Source organism: Anolis sagrei, chromosome 3, assembly GCF_037176765.1.
Source record: "Anolis sagrei isolate rAnoSag1 chromosome 3, rAnoSag1.mat, whole genome shotgun sequence".
In the NCBI taxonomy this organism is placed as follows: domain Eukaryota; kingdom Metazoa; phylum Chordata; class Lepidosauria; order Squamata; family Dactyloidae; genus Anolis; species Anolis sagrei.
Genome location: NC_090023.1, coordinates 43,493,048 through 43,516,488, shown reverse-complemented (window position 1 = coordinate 43,516,488; position 23,441 = coordinate 43,493,048). Strand labels below are relative to the sequence as shown.

Sequence of the window (23,441 nt, the reverse complement as noted above, 5' to 3'; positions counted from 1 at the left end):
GCCTTCCCTTAGGTTAAGTGGAAGGAAAATGTTTTTGAAAATCTTGCCTTTCTTTCTTCCACACTAGCCACTGTACATCAACCACAGAGTTTGTTGCCATCTCCTTCTCTGAAGGTTATTAAAAAGGCTGGATGGCCATCTGTCAGGAATCCTTTTATTGGGTTGTTGTAAGTTTTTTGGACTGTATGGCCATGTTCCAGAAGCATTCTCTCCTGAGGTTTCACCTGCACCTATGACATTGTAGGGTCTGTTGGAAACTAGGAAAATTGGGTTTATATATCTTTGGAATGTCTGTTTGAGGTAGGTTTGAATGTTTCAATTGGCCACCTGCCATTCTGAATTAATCCAATTTGTACTTTTGGATTAATGTTTGGCATTAAATGTTTGGCATTTAATGGCCTAGAAGTTTCAAGGTGTGGCTTCTTACTGCCTGGGGAAATCCTTTGTTGAGAGGTGATTAGCTATCTCTGATTGTTTCTTCTCAAGAGTTCCCCTATTTTTGAGTATTGTTCTTTATTTACTGTTATGATTTTAGTTTTTGAATACTAGTAGCCAGATTTAGTTCATTTTCATGGTTTCATCCTTTCTGTTGAAATTGTCCACACCATTATGGATTTCAGTGGCTACTCTGTGTAGACTGGCAGAATGGAGCTAGACTGGATGGCCACTGTGGTCTATTCCAACTCTTGTGTTTCTATGATTTTAAGACTCTGAATAGGGCAGTGGCACTGCTGCAATCTCTCTCTCTCCTGCCCCCAAGGTGATTAGGATTGTGCCATCTTATTGGTTCTAGAATTGATTGCTGTGCTCTATTGATTCTGATTTGAGAGAGCGGCACAGTTAATCCCCACCACCGCAAATGTCATTAGTGGTACTTAGAATGCATAACTTTGGCTGGCTCTTGCCCCCAATTAATTGCTAAATGCCTTCTTCCTTAATACTACAGCATTACAGTTTGAGCAAGTCTTCAATTGACCTTCGTCGTGATGTTTTATCTGACCATGGATTAGGAATCAAGACAACGAATTGGATGACGATTTTAACTATGAGATGTCCCGATCTGTATTGGTGGCCCAATACTGCGTATGTTTTTTGTATGTATTCTTAATTTTAATTTTTATATGCTTAAGTGAATTGTATTTTTTAACATTGTATATTTTAACATGTTGTAAACCGCAATGAGTCGCCGCTCAGGCTGAGATATTGGCGGTATACAAGCATACCAAATAAATAAATAAATAAATAAATAGCAAACTCCCTCTTTGCTCTCTCTGTTTTACAATCTCTTACAGAAAGTTTGCAGACGTACATGAGAAATGACCTATGTCACGTCACAATAGTATCAACTGGCCTGCAACTGGCTTTTTAAATGTCAGATCCATTTTGAAGAGTGGAATCTGTTAAGCTTATCAAAGATGGCCATAGGAATTTAATTGGATGTTCAACATTTACCATTTACTTTCTTGCTGCAAATGATTGAAAAATACTGCAACATATCAGATTAAATCCAAATCGTTCCAGTAGTCACTGGTGTAAAATTCAAATATTCCTTTTCTAAAAAGAGTAGTTTGCAATTCCAATAACAACTTACCAAGTTGTGAATTATTGGTTGGAGTCTCATCTGTGTAAAAGATAAAAATAGATATGTTGTAATTTGAAGACACTTTTTCCATAGCCTCTTTTTTCTTTCATGTTGGACACATTCAGCTATTTCAGATGGATAGTTTGTAACTGCATTGGTTAGAATCAGGTCTCATGTGAGAGGAAGCCACAGGGAGGAGGGAGCAAGCTTGTTTTCTGCTTCCTTGGAGACTAGGACGCGGAACAATGGCTTCAAACTACAAGAGAGGAGATTCCATCTGAACATTAGGAAGAACTTCCTGACTGTGAGAGCCGTTCAGCAGTGGAACTCTCTGCCCCGGAGTGTGGTGGAGGCTCCTTCTTTGGAAGCTTTTAAGCAGAGGCTGGATGGCCATTTGTCAGGGGTGATTTGAATGCAATATTCCTGCTTCTTGGCAGGGGGTTGGACTGGATGGCCCATGAGGTCTCTTCCAACTCTTTGATTCTATGATTCTATGATTCTATGATTCATACACACGTCCTGGGAGTAAACCTAGTTGAATTCAATGAAACTTATTTTGATGTAGACCTGTTTAGGATTGCCCTGCATATTAAAGTCTTGACAATCATAGATCAATTACTTTCAGATTTAGCAGACATTTCCCCAAATTAATTTATTCTGGAAATAGTTTGTAGCTATCTTTCAAAAAGTTTCATTCAACAATACTGAAATTTGGACCACAATGTCCTATTTATTTATTTATTTATTTATTTACAGTATTTATATTCCGTCCTTCTCACCATGCAGGGGACTCAGAGCAGATTACAATGCACATATACATGGCAAATATTTGATGTCATTAGACATACAACATATATAGATAGACACAGAGGGAATTTAACATTCCAGCTTTCCAGTTTCATGAGGGTATGCTCGATTCCAGCCACAGTGGGAGTTGCTACTTCATCATCTACTTGTGACACCAAGTCCTTGATGGAGTACTTCCTCATTCTTACACATACTGCTGGAAAGTTTTATGGTGTCGTAAATTAGTTAAATTAGCTTCCCCACATAAAACGGTACCTAAATTTCCTACTTGACAGATGCAACTGTCTTTCAGGTTGCATAGGTCAATAGCAAGGTAGACTATTAATGGTCAGGCACTCACTCCGATCTGGGCTGGCTTCAAACTCATGACCTCTTGTTCAGTAGTGATTTAATGCCCCGCAGCCCGGTCCCAGTTTCCCTGCTTTGCCTTTTCTCTTCATCTATATCCTATCTCAATCCCCTTTCCTCTTTAAGGAACTGGATCATTTCTGGACATTGGCTATAAAGTGTTTTTTTTTCTCCTCTTACAAAACAAGCACAATTGATGACTGAACACCAACCTATTGATTGTTTCAACTATTCCTACTTGAAGAGAGAATATGAGTCAGGAATAATATGCAGTTCTAATCCTGATTTTTTTATTATTTTTTGGCAAGATATTAATTGCAACACCCGCATAATGTGACAGGGACAACTTAAATGTACTGTGACAGTAATATAATTTGACAGCTTAAACTTTGACAGATGAAGAACAAATAAGGAAGTGAAGAAATGAATTACCATATGCCAAACATCCACTTCAGAAATTGAACTTTTGTAATCAACAGTAAATTTCAAAATGTACAAGCCATTCTCATTTGAGAAATAAATCCTGACACTCTAAACATGGCAATAAAGTAAGTGTCTATGTGCCTTAAATCCTGTTCAAGCCTTTCCTCATCATGCATGAGGGGAAATCAGAGAAACATTCACTGGCCTCAAATCTTCTAATATACCCATAACTGGCACCATACTGTCCACATTCTGGATGGAGCTTTTTGAAGGTGGAAGGTTTTTGTATGCATGCAGGCTCCCTGTGAAAATGCAAAGCCTTCACAGTTAGAGTCTAGAATCACTTGGGGAACATCTACACTGACCATTTAGGTGTGAGGAGGGATCAGCTGCATGGGGTTGATCCGGTTTAACCCGGGAGAAGGTATCTTAACATGGCTTTGCCCTGGGTTAAGATAACTTGGAGGTAAACCCAACTACTTATCCAGGATCATAGTTGTCTCCTGAAGTTATGGACCCTGAATTAGGACCTAAATGAAAATGGTGACAGCTGGTTTAACAGCCATCCCACAGTCCCCAGGCTAAAGTGGGCCATGAATGCAGGATGGCAGTCCCCTCCTGTCTCCTCTCCCCATATTGCGCCTGTTCCCAACCACAACAGAGATACATACAATGTCTGGAAAGGCTGGGTGAGAGAAGAGGGGGGCTGTCCTCTCCCTAACTGCCTTAGTAAACAACACACTGTTTGAAATCAGCCAGTGCACCTCAAGGACCAAGTAAGTGAAAGTATTGCAGCTGGTAACAGTCATGACACAGAAATGGGGGGTGACATTTCAGGTGGTTGCCCAGCTACACTGAACACATGTTCAGTGCATCTAGATAGTAGAACTCTCTGCCAACCTCAAGGTAGCTGAGGAAGTCCCTGTCAACTGCCAAGTGGGCTCAATCTAGCAGTCAGTGAAAAAGCGACCATGAAGAGCCCATGGCATGTTTAAGTAAATATAGCTGGTTCTTTGCTTTTAAAATTTCCCTTTGGCATGTGGAAAGAAGCTGTGACAAGCCTGGCCCAAACACAAGGAACAGAAAAGATAGGAATGTTCCAAAGTATAATTTTTTCAACCCAAAGAAATCCTCATAGAGTGCATCAGTCCCTCCATATAAAACCATCTGAAGAATGGGAAGGATACAAATTTCTTCTGAGGACTCCCAGTGTAAGCAATTTCCAGTTCTGAGATACCTGTCTATCTATCTGTAGAGGATATAATATATCTGTGGGGGACATACCTGGAAGAGTGTTCTGGGGGAAGTGGTCAGGGGACTGAAAAATAAGAGGGCACTTAAGCCCATAGGTCAACTAAAACATGGCCGCTTCTCATTGAATCATTATAGCTGTGTTCCAGTTTAGCTGTCATGGTTACATTCTGGCATTTAGAATGTTCTGCAAGAGAATTGTAGCGCCTCTGCAAATTGGAAACACCATAGGCTGTTTTCTTGGGAGCTAAACTTCAATCATATCAATATAATTATGTAATGTGAATTATGGGTGCAAAACCTACAATTGCATTCCCACTGTCCACTCAGATTGGGAATGAAAATCAGGTTTGAATGCCCAAGCTTTCAAACCAACTGGATGCTATCCCAAAAAGAAGAAAACTTTTGACTGTGTCATCGAAATCAGGCCATGATAATCATATTCTTACCAGTTCTGGTTATGATGGGTCCAGCAGAGATGACCGCACTTCCAGATGTGCTCTGAGGGCTCCAAGTGGTTATTTTTGCCACGTCTCTTCTTTTTCTGTTGCTACAAATCTGGAGAGATGACCAAAACAGTACGGAGGTCTGAATGGAGTGGGTCATTTCCATCCTAGATGTTGTATAATACATGATCTTCCAGGGCTCTAATGAAAGTGTATCTGCTCTAAATCAGGGGAGGGAATGCCCATAAACCTAGAGGACCATACCAGATTATTTTTAGTTGCTCTAGGGAGCTGCAGCCAATTGTTCTAGGCACCATTTTGCAACTATAAGCAATGTTGCATAACTCATTTAGAGAAGGGGTTTTTGCTGTTTTGGGGGTACCCAAAAAAACAACAAGCATATGTGGCTGCTCTGAATTTTTAAAGATTGCAGGTCTGGGGTTGCATAATTTTGTTTCAGTCCAAATAATAGTGGTAGCTAAGGTCCAAGAGACATTCCCGGGGTTCCATAGGATATTTGACCAAAAGACCATAGAGTTTCCACACTTCTAAAACACATTTGCTCCGCATAATTTTGGTGAAAGGATGAAATGATTATCTACAGGTATGCTCAATCTGTGTATTTCCTGCATTGCAAGTTCTCACAATCTTCTCGGACTTTAGACTGTTGAAACAATTGCCCAAAATGCAGGGAGGATAAAAGGAAGATTGAAATATTGCCACTGCACTCCTGTGTACACACATATACACACATCACATCCCTGTCCCTAGTTTTATCCTTCCCCATGTTCAGACAAATGCTTGAATAGGACTTATATCCTTCTTCAGGCATTCCAGTCACATGTAACTTGTATATATGAGAACAAGGATTGGAAGTGTGCTAACTCATAACTTCATCACACACACAATAAAATCAGCATTTCTACACATTTGAGAAAGAGCAACCCACTATGCCCTTCATATGACACAAGCTTCAACTGTGGGGGTGATGTATCTTGCAGTTTCTAAAGTGTTGGTTTTTCCAACGATTTCTGAGTCGATTGGCAAGTGACTTACTTTTAAATTCCCTGCACAGACATGCGCCAAATCGCCAATTTCTCAGTGTGATGTTAATCACTGTTGCCTACTTTTGCTGCCCACTTGTAAATAAAATTATGACACTGTGTGTGTGGGAGGAGCCAAAATGCCCATTTCCCCAGATCAACAATGCAGAGGCTTGGGGAAAGGGTTAATTTAAAACTACTTCCTACGTTCGCTAATGCAAGGCTCTGAGAAAGATGAGAGTTAATTTAAAACCACTTCTGGGGTGATTTTTTTTAAAAAAGATAAATAATTGAAACCCTAGAGGGACAATTGGAGGAAATCTCAGTGCAAACAACCCCAGGGAAAGTGCTGCCTTAAGAGGGTGCTTCTGTTTCAGTCAAGGTTCTCAAGTGCAAACAACCCCAGTTCCACCTTAAGAAAGGTACTTCTGTTTCAGTGGAAGAGGGTTGAGTACAAATTACCCCAGTGCCACCTTAAGAAAGGTGCTTCTGTTTCAGTTGAAGGAGTTTGAAGGCAGGGCTGCATTAAAGGATGCCTGTTTTAAAAAGTGTGCTGCTATCCTTAAAATGGGAGGAGTCATCGCCTGCCCATGTGATGGGAATTAAACAAATTGTTGAGTTAGAAGCTAGAGGAGGCAAAATTAGCATGATGGGATTGAGTAAATTTTTCATCTTGTATAACGACAGAACCTGATGAAACCCCACCCTTTCCCCCACTTTCCCTCATTTTGTCAAGCTCAATGTGATGAAGTCCTCAATCTGCCACACAGATCATCCTATATCTAGACATATTATTTCTGCAATTTCCTGCTTGAATTTCCAGAAAGATATCCTCTCCACATGACATACGATGGAAAGAAGGTGCTCTCCCTCCTTGTGTGTAAAGATTTTACACTTTGAACATTTCAAGAAGCCTTATATGAAATTATTAATCTACAATAGACACGGTTTTGCTTTCAAGAAAGTTCACTGGTACTGGAAAGAATCACTTAGGGCACAATCAAGTCCTGACAGATTGCTACACTTTGTCCCATGCCTTTACTGTAACTACCAAATTAAAAAGACATGCCTAAGCAATGCCAATTACACTGGCATCCTGTTATTGACATACGTAAGTAAAATATATGCCAGAATCTATTTTTCTCTTTTTTGTTTCATTGAAGAGGCTGGTATTCTGTTCCCCCATCAGCAATGACCAAAGTTCTTCACCCAACCCAGGACTTGTCATTTCATTGTGAGAGTCTTCACCATGGCCATTCAATGGTTGGTGAAAAGTGAGGGAAGAGTGAATGGAGAAGCATGTTTGGTACTTCTGCCACCGTACATAGCCAGACATTTCTCCAATTCCATCCCCTGTTTGCTCTCCACTAAATGGCTGGTGGGAGGGGAAACAGCTAAATGGTGCAAAAAGTATGGTTTTCAGGACAGGTGTAGCATAGTTTTATTGGCAGAATATTTACACCATAATTGTGCAAAATTGTGTAAGTGTGCGACTAATTAGAGTAGATGTTTCAGTTTTTGTCTCATGTCTACACAGAGTGAAAGAAAAGAGAAAACCCCTTCCCCATTGAACTCCAATTGCAGTATTACCAAAACAATCGAAAACCTACAGGAGCAAGAAAGGGGCAGTCATCAGCTCTGCACAGCTTTGTCACACAATGAAGAAAAACTGTGGACATTTTCTGGTTCTTGTGCTTCACAAAGCGGAACACCTCGAAGGAAAACCGGCCCATCTGACTCTTCCCATTTTCAATTATGGTTGTCTGAGGGTCTTTGTCACAGCTGAAGGAAGAGAAATGAGGATTATTATTTTTTCTATTTCCAAGACTGCAGAGCCTCACATAAGCAGATAACAGAGTCATAAATGCTAGAAAATATAGAATCATGTTTAGAGATAAGTGTTTCCCTGCATGGCATCATCCAAGATTATGTAGCCTTAATGAACCTAAATTGGTCTAGATTTTGACAATGCCTAGATGAATGGCCACTTCTGTTCCATGAAGAAAGAATGATATAAATATAAATGTTTTTTCAAAAAAAATGTTCAGATTTTGTATGCTCTATTTTATTGTATTTGTGGCCTATAAATTTGATACACAACTTCAAATGTTATGTGGAATTATCATTTGATACCATTTCATATGCTACTGCACCATATTCTTCATCCAAGAAGCAACACAATATTTGAACTATCCTCCTCTATTGTTTAATTTCTATCAATGTTAGTTGTTGATAAATATTGTCCTGAAACAATTTAGCTTAAGAGTGAGTAAAGCTATTTGTACTGTTGTCTAATTGGGACCATCTTTCAGGCAAGGGGGAAAGCTATATTATCACAAGAATGAGACAAGCAAGGATATTATTATTATTATTATTATTATTATTATTATTATTATTATTATTATTATCTTTATTTGTACCCTGCTAGCATCTCCCGAAGGACTCGATGCGGCTTACATAGGCCAAGGCCTCAAAACACAACACAACAATACAACACCTAAAGCAAATAAGAAACAGTTAAAGCAATATTAACAACAAGCAATAAATAATACATCAAGACACTATAAAACTGGGCCGGGCCAGAGTAATGGGTGCAAGATTAAAAGTGCTGATGTGACAGGAGGTATGTAAGGATTATAGGGTAAGTGCAGTGTGCAGTGTGCAGCAATCTTAGTTCTACTAAAGTGCTTCTGGGACTTGTTATTGGAGATTCCTAATCTGGAAAGGCACATCGGAACAGCCAGGTCTTCAAGTTCTTTCTAAAAATATACATCAATAGATATACATCAATAGTCTAGATCAGGGGTTCTCAAACCTTTTCAGACACGGAGTCCTTTTTGAAGCAAAAGTTTCTCATGGCATCCCAAGAGATATTTATATATAATGTATATATATCAGGCATGGGCAAACTTTTTGACCAACATAAACTTAACAAGGAGGTGAGGGAAAAGGCTTTAGGGGACTAGGGAGATACAGGAAAAGTCAAGGGAGGTAGGGAAGGAGCAAGAAAGAGGGAAAGATTGGAGGGAGGGGGAGGGAAACACTGAGCCCTCCAGTATGCTTAGCAGAACTCCAAGGGCTCTGTAGAGCATACTTTGAGATCACTGGTCTAGAGCAAGGATGGACAATTAAAAACCATATCTGTCCCATTGGGACCCCATCCCAATTTTGGCATGATTATTTAGCCAAAAAAGTGTTACTTAAATTTGCATAAATACGGTATGTCAGAAGCAATTTGAGAAACTGCAAGTTTCTTCTGGTGTGAGAGAATTAGCCGTCTGCAAGGACGTTGCCCAGGGGACGCCCGGATGTTTTTGATGTTTTATCATCCTTGTGGAAGGCTTCTCTCATGTTCCCACATGGGGAGCTGGAGCTAACAGAAAGAGGTCATCCACACTCTCCCCGGATTTGAACCTACAACCTGTTGGTCTTCAGTACTGTGGGTTAAACACAAGGTTTAACCCACAAGGTTTAACCCACTGTGCCACCGGGGGCTCCGATTTTTGCACTGATGCAGAAGGACTCAGTCTTTCTCTGAGGGTTACTTGTATTGGTATCTATTTTCCCCACTGTAAAGAATTGCATTTAACCAAAGCATTGTTTAAACTGGGAATTTTTGTATTCATTTTGAAAATAATTAATATATTAATCCATATAATCCCATCACAGCAGAAACATATATTTAGAACATGCCTACCTAAAGAAGAGATCATATCTCAAATCATCATTTGGATTTCCAGATGGAGTTGTATAGCAGTAGTCCATCAAAACATTCCATCTGTGCAATAAAAAATAAACAGTTAAAAGATAAGTTGAATTCAATATATTCAGGTGAACTGAAAATGCTTGCTGATAACTGTAATATGAACAATTATCTTCTATAATAAGTGAACAAATAAACAAATTTCCCTATGCTCAGAATTTTTTCCCTTTTCAATGTTATTAACACTATAACCAACAATTAATGCTATATAACAGATATGGAGATCTAGGGTGCCTCTGCACGATAGAAATAATGCAGTTTGAAACCACTTGAAGTACCATGGCTCAATACTATGGAATCCTGCGACTTGTAGTTTGGCACCAGACTTTTTGACAGACAAGGCTTGTAAAACTTCACCTCTCATGATTCCATAACATTGAGCCATGGCAGTTAAAGTGATGTCAAACTGCATTAATTTGAAGTGCAGATATGCCCCTAGCCTTCCCCACTCAATACAGATTCCACAATTATAAAGAGCAAAAGGTGTTGTTTTGCTTGATGCTCCCACCTTTATGGTTAAACGAGAGGGACTGTAATAGGTGGAGCAAGAAAATATATGTGTAGCTCTCCCATCTATGCAACCTGCTTTAGTGATGGTTCACCACAGCAAGCACACCTCATTGTAGATTTTATAATACTTTAGTAGAGGATTTAAATCATCTGTGTCATGCTCTGCCTCTAAAGCACATGGCAGAAAGCAACATGACTTCATTACTGTACAAAACTCTTTGCAGTGTGTCACTAGGATTCTTATTCCCAAACATACCTTGGAAAGTCATCAACCATCTGTTATTATTATACATGCACATATGCATATACAATATGCCCCACAGTTCAATCAAATTCAGGTTGCCTTCTGGGCTGGATTTTCTATTAGAAAAAGCTTTGACATTGGTAGAATTTATGCACATTTAAACCTGGAAATTAAATGATGGTCAATGTCATTTCATTTTGCATGTTTTTCCTATTTCTATACTTCAAAGATAAACTCATTAAAGAATTGAAAAGTTGGTCTTTCTTCTGTCGAAACCTAACACTAAGAATTGGCAATCTAAGAATGGCAGTGATGTTTTCATATAATATATGTTCCCACATTTTTCATACATAGCTATATCTATGGAGAAGATGCCCACAGTGAAGAGTCAGATAGGAGGGAGAATTTTGCCAAACTTCCTGGAGAGCCACCGCCAGAAAGATAAGACCAAATGGCATAATGTTCTTAGGTTTTTTTGTTGTTGTTTGAGTCAGGAGCGACTTGTGAAACTGCAAGACACTTCTGGTTTGAGAAAATTGGCCGTCTGCAAGGATGTTGCCCAGAAGCCACCTGGATGTTTTTGATATTCTACCATCCTTTTGGGGAGGCTTCTCTCATGTCCCCGCATGGGGAGCTGGAGCTGACAGGAGTTTTATTGCTCAGTCCTGTCTAACTTAGTGTAAGGTAACTTCACCAGTGAGCCACAAGGACGAAAATCTGGTCCACAAGACTTCCTCTTTATTTATTTATTTTTATTTCATTTTCACTCTTTACGGTGCCTGACACTCCTTCCCTGTTGCTGATCATGGCATATATTCTGTATCAGAAACTAGAGCTGATGTGGTCTATCCAATGCAATTTTTTGAATTAGCACCCCAAACCATATCTAAAGTTGACCAAAAACTGATTCGTAACCTGTTTGATACTAATGTTGGAGAGTGGTCCCTGGTCAAAGTGATTCCTGATCAAGTGGTCCCTGGTCAAGTGGTCCCTGGTCAAAAAAAGGTTGGAAACCACCGATATATATGAATGGAACTGGTGCAGAGGTATAGATTCACAAACATATTAAGGAAAATTAACCATGTTATGTACCGTACCTTCCATCAAGATTTGTTGCTCTCACAGCTGCAAAAACTTTTGTTTTCAAAGGTAACCCTATACTAGGGATGATCAGTTGTTGGCTGTAGGTAGAATCCTAGAAAAACAAATACCAGGTTTATTGGTAGTCTGCTGCTGAACAACTTCAATATTTATTCTCTGGCAAATTTAGTCACTGGAAGTATGCAGGTGATAAATTCTCTGTTCCAAACTTTTACTTCAGAGAAGATGCATTTAGTGTCTATTCCACTGCTGCATTTCAGAAACATGGCAAAATCTGGGAAAACAGGACATCATTTTCTCTTTGCAATTAATGTAGGAACATACTGTAGTGGCTTAAGTCATTGTTCCTATCTACCCCTTTTCTTCTACATTACTCTTTCAAACTCTTTCCTTCACTGCCAGCCCTGCTTGATGAAATAAAAACTGCTTTAAAATAAAATGTTTTTGGGGGAAAATAATAGAGTAGAATCCCTTCACTCTGTAGCTATATCCTGCAAATCCTTGGCTACTTTACAGCAAAGAAGCAGTATGCCAAATTTCCAAACCCATATTTGGCACTGATTGGTTGGATTTGATGGGAGGTACAATCCATGAGGAAAATGCTCATTCTCTAGGGTCATTCAGAAATGAATAGGACATGCACCAGACTAGCTTTAAATTTACCAATTCCCATTACGTATTAAAGACTACATAAAACTGGATCTGCACGTCAATGTAATTCAAGGTGACCACATGCACTTAAAGTGAACTATGTTTAATAATGTCATAGATTACAAGGGAGAAAGGATGCCAGTTTGTATCAAGGTCTATGCTATTAGAAAAGTATATGGCAATTGCAAATGCTACCAGATAATTTACAAGGAATAAAAAAATGCTAACCATGATATATGACTAGGAAATAATCTAGCCACTCCGCATTTTTATCCTGGCAAAACACTCAGATTAATATGGGGAAGGGGGAGAATTTCGTATATCATTTTAAATGTTAGCAACTCAGTAGTACTTTTCATTCTGTTGTTCTCTTCTTTTCCAAAATAACTTGAAACCTCCTGGAGTTCAGAGCAAAACCTATGGGATTTAGGTACTAAATCCACTGACAAATGAATACTGATTATGCTTACATTGCAAATCCTAGACATGCTTACGTTTATTCAGTGGGACATACTTCCAAGTAACAGAAGGGGACAAAGTGTAGTTTATGAAATGTATGAAGAACCCTGAACCACAACAATTGTTCCTAGCTTGCCTGTGACCTCCTATCCATCCCATAAATATGGCCTCAAAATTGTCAATTGCCCTTGCCTCTAAGACAGTATTTTTCAACCTGGGGGTGGGGACCTCTTGGGGGTCATGAGGGTGTTTCAGAGGGGTCAACGAAGACCATCAGAAAACATAATATTTCTGATGGTCTTAGGAACCCCTTTGGTAGGGAAGGCTGAAGATCTTTCCGCCTGTCCTTCTCTTCGTTTTTGGAAACATATGGTGAATCCTCCCACCAAAAGCCCTTCTCAACTGCGATTGACGGTCTCTCAGCCAAGGGGAGGGCTGTTTCTGAGATTCCAAGTGGGGAGGGGAGAATAGGCACATGGCAGCATGGTGTGCATGTGCAGGTGAGGGAAAGTGTGCGAGGCTGGAGGGAGGCTTGCACCAGCGAGTCCCTTCAAGACATGGGGTTCTGTGCGGGAAGTTTGGTCCAATTCTATTGTTAGTGGGGTTCAGAATGTTCTTTGATTGTAGGTGAACTATAAATCCCAGCAACTACAATTCCCAAATGTCAGGGTCTATTTTCCCCAAACTCCACCAGTGTTCACATTTGGACATATTGAATATCTATGCAAAGTTTGCTCCAGATTCATCATTGTTTGGGTCTACAGTGCTCACTGGATTTAAGTGACCTATAACTCCAAAACTCAAGGTCAATGTCCACCAAACTCTTCCAGTATTTTCTGTTGGTCATGGGAGTTTTATGTGCCACGATTGGTTCAATTCCATCGTTGGTGGGGGGTCACCACAACATGTGGAACTGTATTAAGGGTAGCAGCATTAGGACAGTTGAGAAATACTGCTCTAAGAGGTACAGTCAGTCAGCTATTTAATCCCAGTTTCACCCGTGACACATTTTAGGACTGTGAGAAGGTCTATTTTCTTAAATTGAATTGAAAAAATCCAGTTGGAAAGGCAGTAAAATGGAGCAAAATGGCCAGCTGAATTATCTAATGGATATAATATTTAGACATTTGGAACCCCTTGGGTATGAAAAATTGAGAGGGGCAAAAACCAGCCCTAAATTTGTGGATGTTTAGGTCTCCTTGCCATAACAACCTTCTAAAGAACCCCCAAAATGGCGGAAAATGGTTCTTTTTCATCCAAGTCTTAACACAGAAGATACTGACAGATATTCCCATTCCACTCCATGCTTGCAGTTGTTTCTTGCCTCCATAGCTAATATCATCTTATTATTTGCTTCCTGTAGTAGGTTTTTCCTAAACCATTTTCCTGTCCTCTGTGCCTGGTTCTAATTTTGATTAAATTCTGGTGTATAAAAATTGTCAAATGTTAATTAAATTACATATCAAATAATGGCATTTGCAATATTAATTTAGGCCATTAATCATTTGTTAGCAAAATAGTATGGGAGTTAAACAACACCTTCAGTCTACCCACCTCTGGGCCTCCGGCAAAGAGTGCACTCAGCTCTAAAAGTATTTAAACCATCTCTGACAATGGGTGAAGTTGTCCCTCAATCCATTATGCAAACACTGCACAGTTTGAATAGAGAATATTAAATTTTAAATGTATGGAAATGAAAAGGTTTCATATTCATGCTTAATTAACTGCTCTCTTTGCAAAATGAGGGCTTGACTCTAAAAAAAACCCTTTGCCCATCAGCATCTCTTGTTCACCAAGTAGTCCTACTAGATACATATGTATGAGTTGAGAAGAACACGAACAGGAGGAATAATTCATCCAAAGTGATGGCTTTGCTTTAGCAAGTAAAACCCTCCAGATTAATATGAAGTATTTTAGAAAGGAATAAGAAATAAGATCATTTTTTTAAAAAAACCTCATGAACATTTATTTTGATCCATGATAGTCATGTTACACTAAATGGAAGAAGTGGCTAACAACTGTCCAGGGTTGGAGAAAATAGGATGAGTGTAGCCCTCGGTTCTCCTGCTCCTACATAGCTCTGGGTTTTTTTTCCCCCATGGTTGAGGCAACTGCTACTGCTGTCCTTAAAATGGTCCACCTGTCTTCACTCTAAGGTTATACTAACAGGATCAATGTACAGGACTGACTCACAAAAGTATCCTGGGTGGAAATGGGAAAGTGGAACATTGCAAAATTGTAAAATGGAATATTGCGCAAAACTGGAATTTGATTGTTTGCACAGGATATCAGAATGATCCCAAGCATTGTTACAATGAAAGAGTAATTAATTTATTATAGTTTTATTTATTGTGCTAATGAGATTTTTGTCTCTGGTACCAAAATCATTAGGGCACTATTGACCTTTGCCTCATAGGAAAGGATTATATTTACAACTTCACTGTGGGAAGCATAAGTTCCATTTCTTTAAAACCTTTGAAATACAAAGATACAGAATGGGGGATGCCTGGCTTGACAGCAGTGTGTGTGAAAAAGATCTTTGAATCCTCGTGGACAACAAGTTAAACAAGAGCCAACAATGTCATGCGGCAGCTTAAAAAGCCAATGAGATTTTGGCCTGCATCAATAGGAGCATAGTGTCTAGACCCAAGGAAGTCATGGTACCCCTCTATTCTGTCTTGGTCAGACCACACTTGGAATATTGTGTCCAATTCTGGGCACCACAATTTAACAGAGCTGTTGACAGGCTAGAATAAGTGCAGGGAATGGCAACTAAAATGATCAAGAGTCTGAAGAACAAGCCCTATGAGGCACTTAAAGAGCTGGACATGTTTAGCCTGAAGAATGCTAAGAGGAGACATGATGATGGCAATGTATAAATATGTGACGGGAAGTCATAGGAAGGAGGGAGCAACCTTGTTTTCTGTTGCCCTGGAGACTAGGATGCAGAGCAATGGCTTCAAAGTACAGGAAAAGAGATTCCACCTGAACATTAGGAAGGACTTCCTAACAATGAGAGCTGTTCAAGAGTGGAACTCTCAGCCCCAGAATGTGATGGAGACTCATTTTTGGAGGCTTTTAAACAGAGGCTGGATAGCCATCTGTCGGAGGTGCTTTGAATGCGATTTTCCTGCTTCTTGGCAGGGGGTTGGACTGGATGGCCCACGAGGTCTCTTCCAACTCTAGGATTATATACGTCTATGCACTACATTCTCATGAGTTCAACTGAACTTTTATAAACTACACTGTACTAAATAAACAAGAACAACTATTCCAAAAAGGTAGTTTCTAATTTCTCTCCATGGTGACAGAAAAGTAACCTTTTTTGGACTAGAAGTAATATTGTCTTCTATCTATCTCATTTTAATGTATTCTGCAGAACCCTGTACAGTCAGATAGCAAAACTTACAAACAGGAAATTCATTTAAATGTGATTGAAAATATTCTACTATGGTACTATTTATAGCTCATTCATTACACTCCCAAGCCTCAAGCACTGACTTCTAAATCAACTGCATGAATTATAACCCAGGCCCATGATGACATGAATAATAATCCCAAAAAACAGATTTGTAATTCACTAAAATACTGTTTGAGAGAAGGAAAGCTGATTTGTAAATCAGGCATTTGAATGGGTGAATAAAAATTTTAATCAACACAAAAATAACATTTGGAAGATTAGTGTTGCTGTTATAAATATAAGTCGATAAAAATCTTTTACATTTTCTTTCCAGTGTCCCCGTTTATGAAATACAAGTGTATACAATTATATATATTCAAATTGGATTATCATGCTAATAAGGTGAAAACATTAGCTATCCCAAGGAGATTTTCAAAATATTAGCTTTCATCATGTCCAAGGACCAGTATTCTGTCTCCCAGGAGTTCAATTTGCATTGCCCCATAGTTGTAGGACCCCTTTTGCATTTTTTCCAGGGTTGTTACAGATTCAGCAACACCCTGATAGTTAACCATTATCAGAGGCTTGAAGTCACCCTGCAAAGCCTTTCCTGCTGATGGCTTGCAAAAGTATCTTTTTGATTTTGAGACCGCCCCTTTTTCCTGGGGATGAAATCTCCATTTTGAGAAGCTCTTCTGCCTTCTACAGTATAGCAAAAGACTCAGATGTGCTTGTGGTCAAGCCAGGCCAGCTCAGACAAGCCATCGTAAGTACTAACCTCTTGCCTTTGAAACTAGGTCTGAGTTTAGATAGGGAAAGACCTGCTATTTCTAAAATAGCAACTCAGCACTAGGGCAGAGAATATCCCAGGATTTCTCTGCCATTGGAAGAAGCTCTAACTACTTCACCTCCAAGCTAGCTTTGAGTTTAGATAGGGAAAGACCTGCTCTTTCTAGTATAGCGACTCAGGGCTAGAGTAGAGAGTATTCCAGGATTCCTCCACCATTGAAAGAAGTTAACTCAGCAACTGAAGGGGAAAGTAAGAAAGGAACATCCACATGATTTTGTAAGTTAACTGTTTGTATTTGTAACCTCAACAAGTTGTGCCAAGCCTGTCAAGGACTTTGAGAAAATAAAAAAAATTGTTTGATGTTCAATCTGGAGATGTCTTAGTTGCTGGGACTCCTGAGCTTCAAAGTAAGTCCCCCGCAGTCCACCCGGCTAAAGAAAGAAGCACATCATAGTTTCAAACTTAATGTGCCTAGGTGTGACTGCACAACCAGAAAAAAGTAACACCAGCTCTGTACTACAGAAATATTTTCTGTTTTCTGTATGAGTAGTTACTGTATTAGTTATGCCACTGGCCTGGATATGAACAATGTGGAGACATATATTCCTCATAGTAGAATAAGACATATTAAGACTGATGTGAGGTCTATTTAACTTCAGTCTCCTTTTTTTCAAATCTGTTTTAATCGATTAAGTTTTTTAATATGCTTTTTGTGCTTAAATAATTTTTATTACATTTATTTATTTTTTAATTTTTTTGAACTTTTCACTCAATTTAACTTATTGATACTTTAATAAATTAACTAGAAATCATAGAAAAACACAACTGGAAGGGATCACAGGTCCACCCAGTCCAACTCCATTCTGCCATGCAGGAATACGCAAGTAAAGTACTTCCGACCATACAGTCTCCAAAGAAGAAGTCTCCATCACTATTTTAGCATGGTTTCCAGCAATCAGATTTCCATGTGTTGTTGAAGGCTTTCATGACCAGAATCACTGGATTGCTGTGAGCTTTCCAAGCTATATGGCCATGTACTAGAAGCAGTCTCTCCTAACATTTTCCCCACATTTATGGCAGGCATCCTCAGAGGTAGTGAGGTCTGATGGAAACTAGGCAAATTGGGTTTATATATCAGTGAAATGTCCAGGGTGGGAGAAAGAACGCTTGTCTGCTTGAATTCCTGACATGAAACAATCAGGGCCAGCTAACACCTCCCAACAAAGGATTCCCCAAGGCAAGAAGCAGCCAGGCTTTCAAGCTGCAAGGCCATTAAAGGCTAATCAAGGTGACCAATTGCAACATTCACATTTGCCTCAAGCAGACAAGAGTTCTTTCTCCCACCCTGGACATTTTACAGATATATAAACCTCACTTGCCTAGTTTCCAACAGACCTCACAACCTCTGAGGATGCTTGCCATAGATGTGGGCAAAACGTAAGGAGCAAATGCTTTTGGAACATGACTATACAGCCCGGAAAATTCACAGCAACCCAGTCAGATTTCCTACTGTATCCAGGGCTTACATTGTGAGCATTATTGCATGTGCACCTGAAACAGCATCACTCACATCCAGGGGGGAGGTGGGTATCAGAAGAATACCAAAATCTGCATAAATAACATTAAAGCACATAGAGAAAACCCCAAACAGTAGACTAATGTTGCATACCATATTCAGTGGACATGGGATATTCGCTGTCTACAGGGAAGGAGCAGATAAGAAGTCGAAGCAAGATGAAGTGGAATGGCATCTTCAAACTATTTGACATTTGTAGCATTTTCTAAAAGATTTGACTGGTAGCATTTTAAGGTCATCCAGAATGGATTTCTTAGCAAAGAACAAGTTGCTGTCTTGAAGAGACATCTAATTCTTTGTACTTACATTGTAAAGGAGTAAATTCAAAGTGCTAACAAATGTGCCATTGTTCTCTCTGACAGATATAGCAGCTGATGACCTAGAAAAGATTTAGAAAGCAAAAACACTTGGTGGGATCACTTTTGTTGTCGTTAGCAGTGTCATATTTCATTGACGTTACTTGTTAAGTTAGCTTCTTAAGACTCAGCAGAAGGAATCCCTTTTTTTTCTTTTTATTGTTTATAAAATGCTGTGAACCGAAGGTTATAGTAGAAACTCTGACTGGGCTTTGAAGCCATGGGTATGTTAAAACAATAGATCAAGCAAAGTGACCAAAAATAAAGAACAGTTAATGTTCTATGAGCTGCAGTAGCTATTCATAGATTTAAAAGGAGATTACACAGTTTTGCCTGTATTTTGCCTATGACCACCATCCAAACCCTCAATATTTCTTCATCCTAGTACATTATATCCTCTTTATCCATGGACTCGATATCCACAGTTTTACTTATTCACACTCTAAACAATATTCTTCCAGAAGTTTTTGTGAGCCCTTCTAAGTCAGTGGTTCTCAACATGTGGGTCCCCAGATGTTTTGGCCTTCAACTCCCATAAATAGTATTTATTTATTTATTTATTTATGGCATTTGTAGCCCACCTTTCTAAGCCTTACATCAACTCAAGGCGGCTTACAGAAATTGGCAGAATTTGATGCCATACATTCATAAAGTACAATTAAAACATTCAACCTAATATTATAAAAGCAATATAAACCATTAAAACCATTAAAACATATAATCACCAGTGTTGTCCTGTTAAAATCATTATTCAACACCATCATCTAGTCATTCCATGTTCATTCTTCTTATGTCATAATTATTTATTCCGCTGCATTTCCAAATGCTTGTTCAAGGAGCCAAGTTTTTACTCTTTTTCTGAAGGTCAGGAGGTTGGGGGCAAATCTAATATCCCTAGGGCGGGAGTTCCACAGCCAAGGGGCCACCACTGAGAAGGCCTTGTCTCTCGTCCCCACCAGACGCACTTGGGAGGAAGGCAGGATCGAGAGTAGGGCCTTCCCAGATGATCTTAGATTCCTAGATGGTTCATAAGGAGAGATACATTCAGACAGATAAACTGGGCTAGAACCGTTTAGAGCTTTATAGGTTAAGCGAGCACTTTGAATTGTGCCCGGTAGCAAACTGGCAGCCAGTGGAGTTGGTGCTACAGAGGAGTTGTATGCTCCCTGAGCACAGCTCCCATTAGTAATCTGGCTGCCACCCACTGGACCATTTGAAGCTTCCAAACACTTTTCAAAGGCAACTCCATGTAGAGCGCATTACAGTACTCTATATGAGATGTAACCAGAGCACGGACTACCGTGGCCAAGTCAGACTTCCCAAGGTATGGCTGCATTTGGTGCACAAGCTTTAACTGTGCAAATGTGGCAGCTGGTAAACTGGCTGGGATTTCTGGGAGTTATAGGCCAAAATATCTGGGGACCCACAGATTGAGAACCACTGTTTTAAGTCCTCCAGTATGTTCTACAGTATGCTTACAGCCCAAGTAAAACCAAAATATAGGCTATACCAATATATGGTGTTTCAGGTAACCACAGGGGGCAATGTATCCCCGGTGGATGCAGAATGTACTGTCCTGTTCCAACACTACCTCCTTAGATTTCCCTTAACTTGTTTTGTATGCTTAAAAACTTAACTTGGAAAAATCACTGGATAACTCCCATAGCCAGGATAGCTACTACTGTGCAGAGACCAATCGGTCACTCTACAGTTTTAAATCTCTACATGATGTGAGTCACAGCTGTGGCTTCGCTCATTAGTTAAAACACACTGAAAAGTAGTAGCAGCTTGATGTTTTCCAGAATAATTGGACAGAAAAGTGACTGGACATTTTGCCTTGCATTTTGATTTCTACAGAAAGTAGAGACATAGTCAGGGATGTAGCCGGGGGGGGGGGGGGCTTGAGGGGCTTCAGCCCCCCCCCCTCGAAATTCTCATGGTGGTTTGCGAAAAAGCCTTACTGGTGCATTATTTAAACTGTTATGTTTATTCATATCATGATCTGATCACCATACTCAATATATCCCATATGCATGGGGGTATTGGGGTAATGATACAAAAGGTTTGCTAGGCTAGACCCTCTTTCACTCAAACTCAGCCCCCCCCCAAAACTCAGCCCCACCCCGAAAAAAACTCACACACCCCCCCGAAACCCCCCTTGAAAAAAACTCACACACACCCCCGAATCGAAATCCTGGCTACGGGCCTGGACATACTATATTAATTTCCTTTACAGCTATGTCATTATCTACAAAGACTAGAGATATAAATATGTTGGCAGCACGATTACATCAATTTCCTGCCATTTTGCCATTTCTCCAACCCAGAAAATCTAGCTTTGCGAGGTATTTTGATACCTCATTGAATTTTGCTGGAGTTTGTAAGCCACCTTGAGTCCCCTGCATGGTGAGAAAGGCAGGATATAAATGAAGTAAATAAATAAATAAATTTAGAATCCTTGGTGGCAGAGCTCTAGTCTGTTCCCTAGAACTTCTGTTCCTAAAGTGATCTGAATGTTATTTTCTCTATAGAATTAAATTTGATCTTTTAATCTTTCCTGTTCATTGTGTTCTAGGTCCCAAGCAGTATTGCTATCATATAAACATGTAGTAAAGATGAATTTGGGTGATTTTGCAATAAGACTAGGAATCCAAATCAGCTAAATGAATAATTTTGTGCCAGGTGTCATAGCCAGAATGAAATAAAAATCACCCAACTTGGCTTTATAGCAACTGTAACTTCCTCTCTTTATCTCTTGCTGTTTTATTTTTTTTCTCCCACCCAGCCTTCCCATTCTTCCACCCCTTTTCTGTCTTTCACTGCACCTATTTATCAACAGGAATGCTCATTTTTATCTTTGACTCAACAGATATGGGCACAGAGGGCCCAACCAGACAAGCCCATATCCCAGGACCTGTCTCAGATTATTATTATTATTAACTTTATTTGTACCCCGCTAGCATCTCCCGCAGGACTCGATGCGGCTTACACAGGCCGAAGCCTCAAAACACAATACAATAAAACATAATACAATAATAAGCAAAGCAAATCAAACAATTAAGCAAAATAACAACAATAACTACATCAAGACACTGTTAAAACTGGTTCAGCCGGCGCAATGGGGTACAGGGGTTAAAGTGCTGAGATGGCAGGAGGAACGTAGGATTAGAGGTATGGTGTGCAGTAACATCGGTTGTACTAAAGTGCTTCTAGGACTTGGGATGGGGGATTCCTAATCTGAGAAGGCACGTCGGAACAGCCAGGTTTTTAGGTTCCTTCTGAAAACTGCTAAGGTAGGGGCCTGTCGGAGATCTTTTGGAAGGGCATTCCAAAGTCGGGGGCCGCCACAGAGAAGGCCCTGTCCCGTGTCCCCACCAAGCGCGCTTGCGACATGGGTGGGATCACGAGCAGGGCCTCCCCAGATGATCGGAGTGAGCGTGTGGGTTCGTAGATGGAGATGCGGTCACGCAGGTAGGGTGGTCCCAAACCGTTCAGGGCACCTGCACCTTGAATTGGGCTCGGAAAATAAATGGCAGCCAGTGGAGCTCCTTAAACAGAGGGGTAGACCTCTCTTGATAATGAGCCCCGGTTAGCATCCTGGCTGCTGCCCGCTGGACCAATTGAAGCTTCCGAGCCGTTTTCAAGGGCAGCCCCACGTAGAGCGCATTGCAGTAATCCATTCTAGAGGTGACCAAGGCGTGGACCACCCCGGCCAGATCTGCCTTCACGAGGTACGGTCGCAGCTGACGCACAAGTCTCAATTGTGCAAAGGCCCTCCCGGATACCGCCGACACCTGAGCCTCAAGTGTGAGCGAAGAATCCAAGAGGACACCCAAACTGCGGATTACCTATGGTAAAACCAAATTAATTTGGAATAAATTATGTTTTTTACACCTGCTTTGGCACATATTTTAGTCATGTCTGGAAGTGCCCATAGAGACAAGCAAGGTTTAATATGTAGTTAGCCATTAACAGCACAGAAAATGCTGATTTCTAGGAGTATGCAAAGCTTTGGAGCTCCATTTCATAACTGGTAAATACAAATCTCTGAATTACTAATAAAAAGGACCCCTCTGAAGCATTTACAAATCACACTTTTACCGATTTCTGTGTGCGGGAATGAAAAAAAAACATGCAGGAATTTTGTGCAAAATAAATCCCAGAACTACAAAAATTCACAACAGTCCACAATTTTCTTTGTGAAGATTTCACAACATTCAAGAAACATTATGGACAATTTTCTCATATTTTCCCACCTTTCACCCAATCTGAGAACTCAAATTATCGAAGTTTAAAATTACAATATAGTTAAAAACAAACAAAAAGACAGAATTAAAATAGGATTCAATTACCACCAAACTAGTATAGATAGATACACTGTTGTGGAAACATAACTAATGTTAAAATAAAATGTCACTGTATGTTCCACAGCTACTGTGGGATTAATCAGAATTTTTAATCAATTTTTATCCTGAAATGCAAGCATCAAAGTAGAGACTTAACTGCTAAAATAATTTCATAATTCCAAAATCCTTGAAATCATTTTCCTTCTTTCCCTTATTCTCTCTTTATGTATATTTTTCTTGTAACATTTCCACCTTCTCTCCTTTTTAGATTTTGTACTTTTTATGTTGAAAGAGTGAAGGAATCAGCTTTGGTACACGCATTTGGTTTATATAGTTGGGTTCAAA

At 39.8% G+C, this 23,441-nt stretch overlaps 1 protein-coding gene across 1 annotated transcript in view; it reads right to left on the bottom strand.

Moving 5' to 3' along the window:
- Positions 1 to 23,441, bottom strand: part of ZPLD1 (zona pellucida like domain containing 1) — a 51,711-nt gene that overhangs the window by 5,605 nt on the left and 22,665 nt on the right. Inside the window, exons 5-10 of the mRNA XM_060770683.2 lie at positions 18,701 to 18,773; positions 11,515 to 11,612; positions 9,598 to 9,678; positions 7,511 to 7,682; positions 4,861 to 4,969; positions 1,592 to 1,621 (exon numbers count right to left, since the gene is read on the bottom strand). Coding sequence (XP_060626666.2) covers positions 1,592 to 1,621; positions 4,861 to 4,969; positions 7,511 to 7,682; positions 9,598 to 9,678; positions 11,515 to 11,612; positions 18,701 to 18,773 — 563 coding nt within the window. The remainder of the gene's footprint in view (positions 1 to 1,591; positions 1,622 to 4,860; positions 4,970 to 7,510; positions 7,683 to 9,597; positions 9,679 to 11,514; positions 11,613 to 18,700; positions 18,774 to 23,441) is intronic.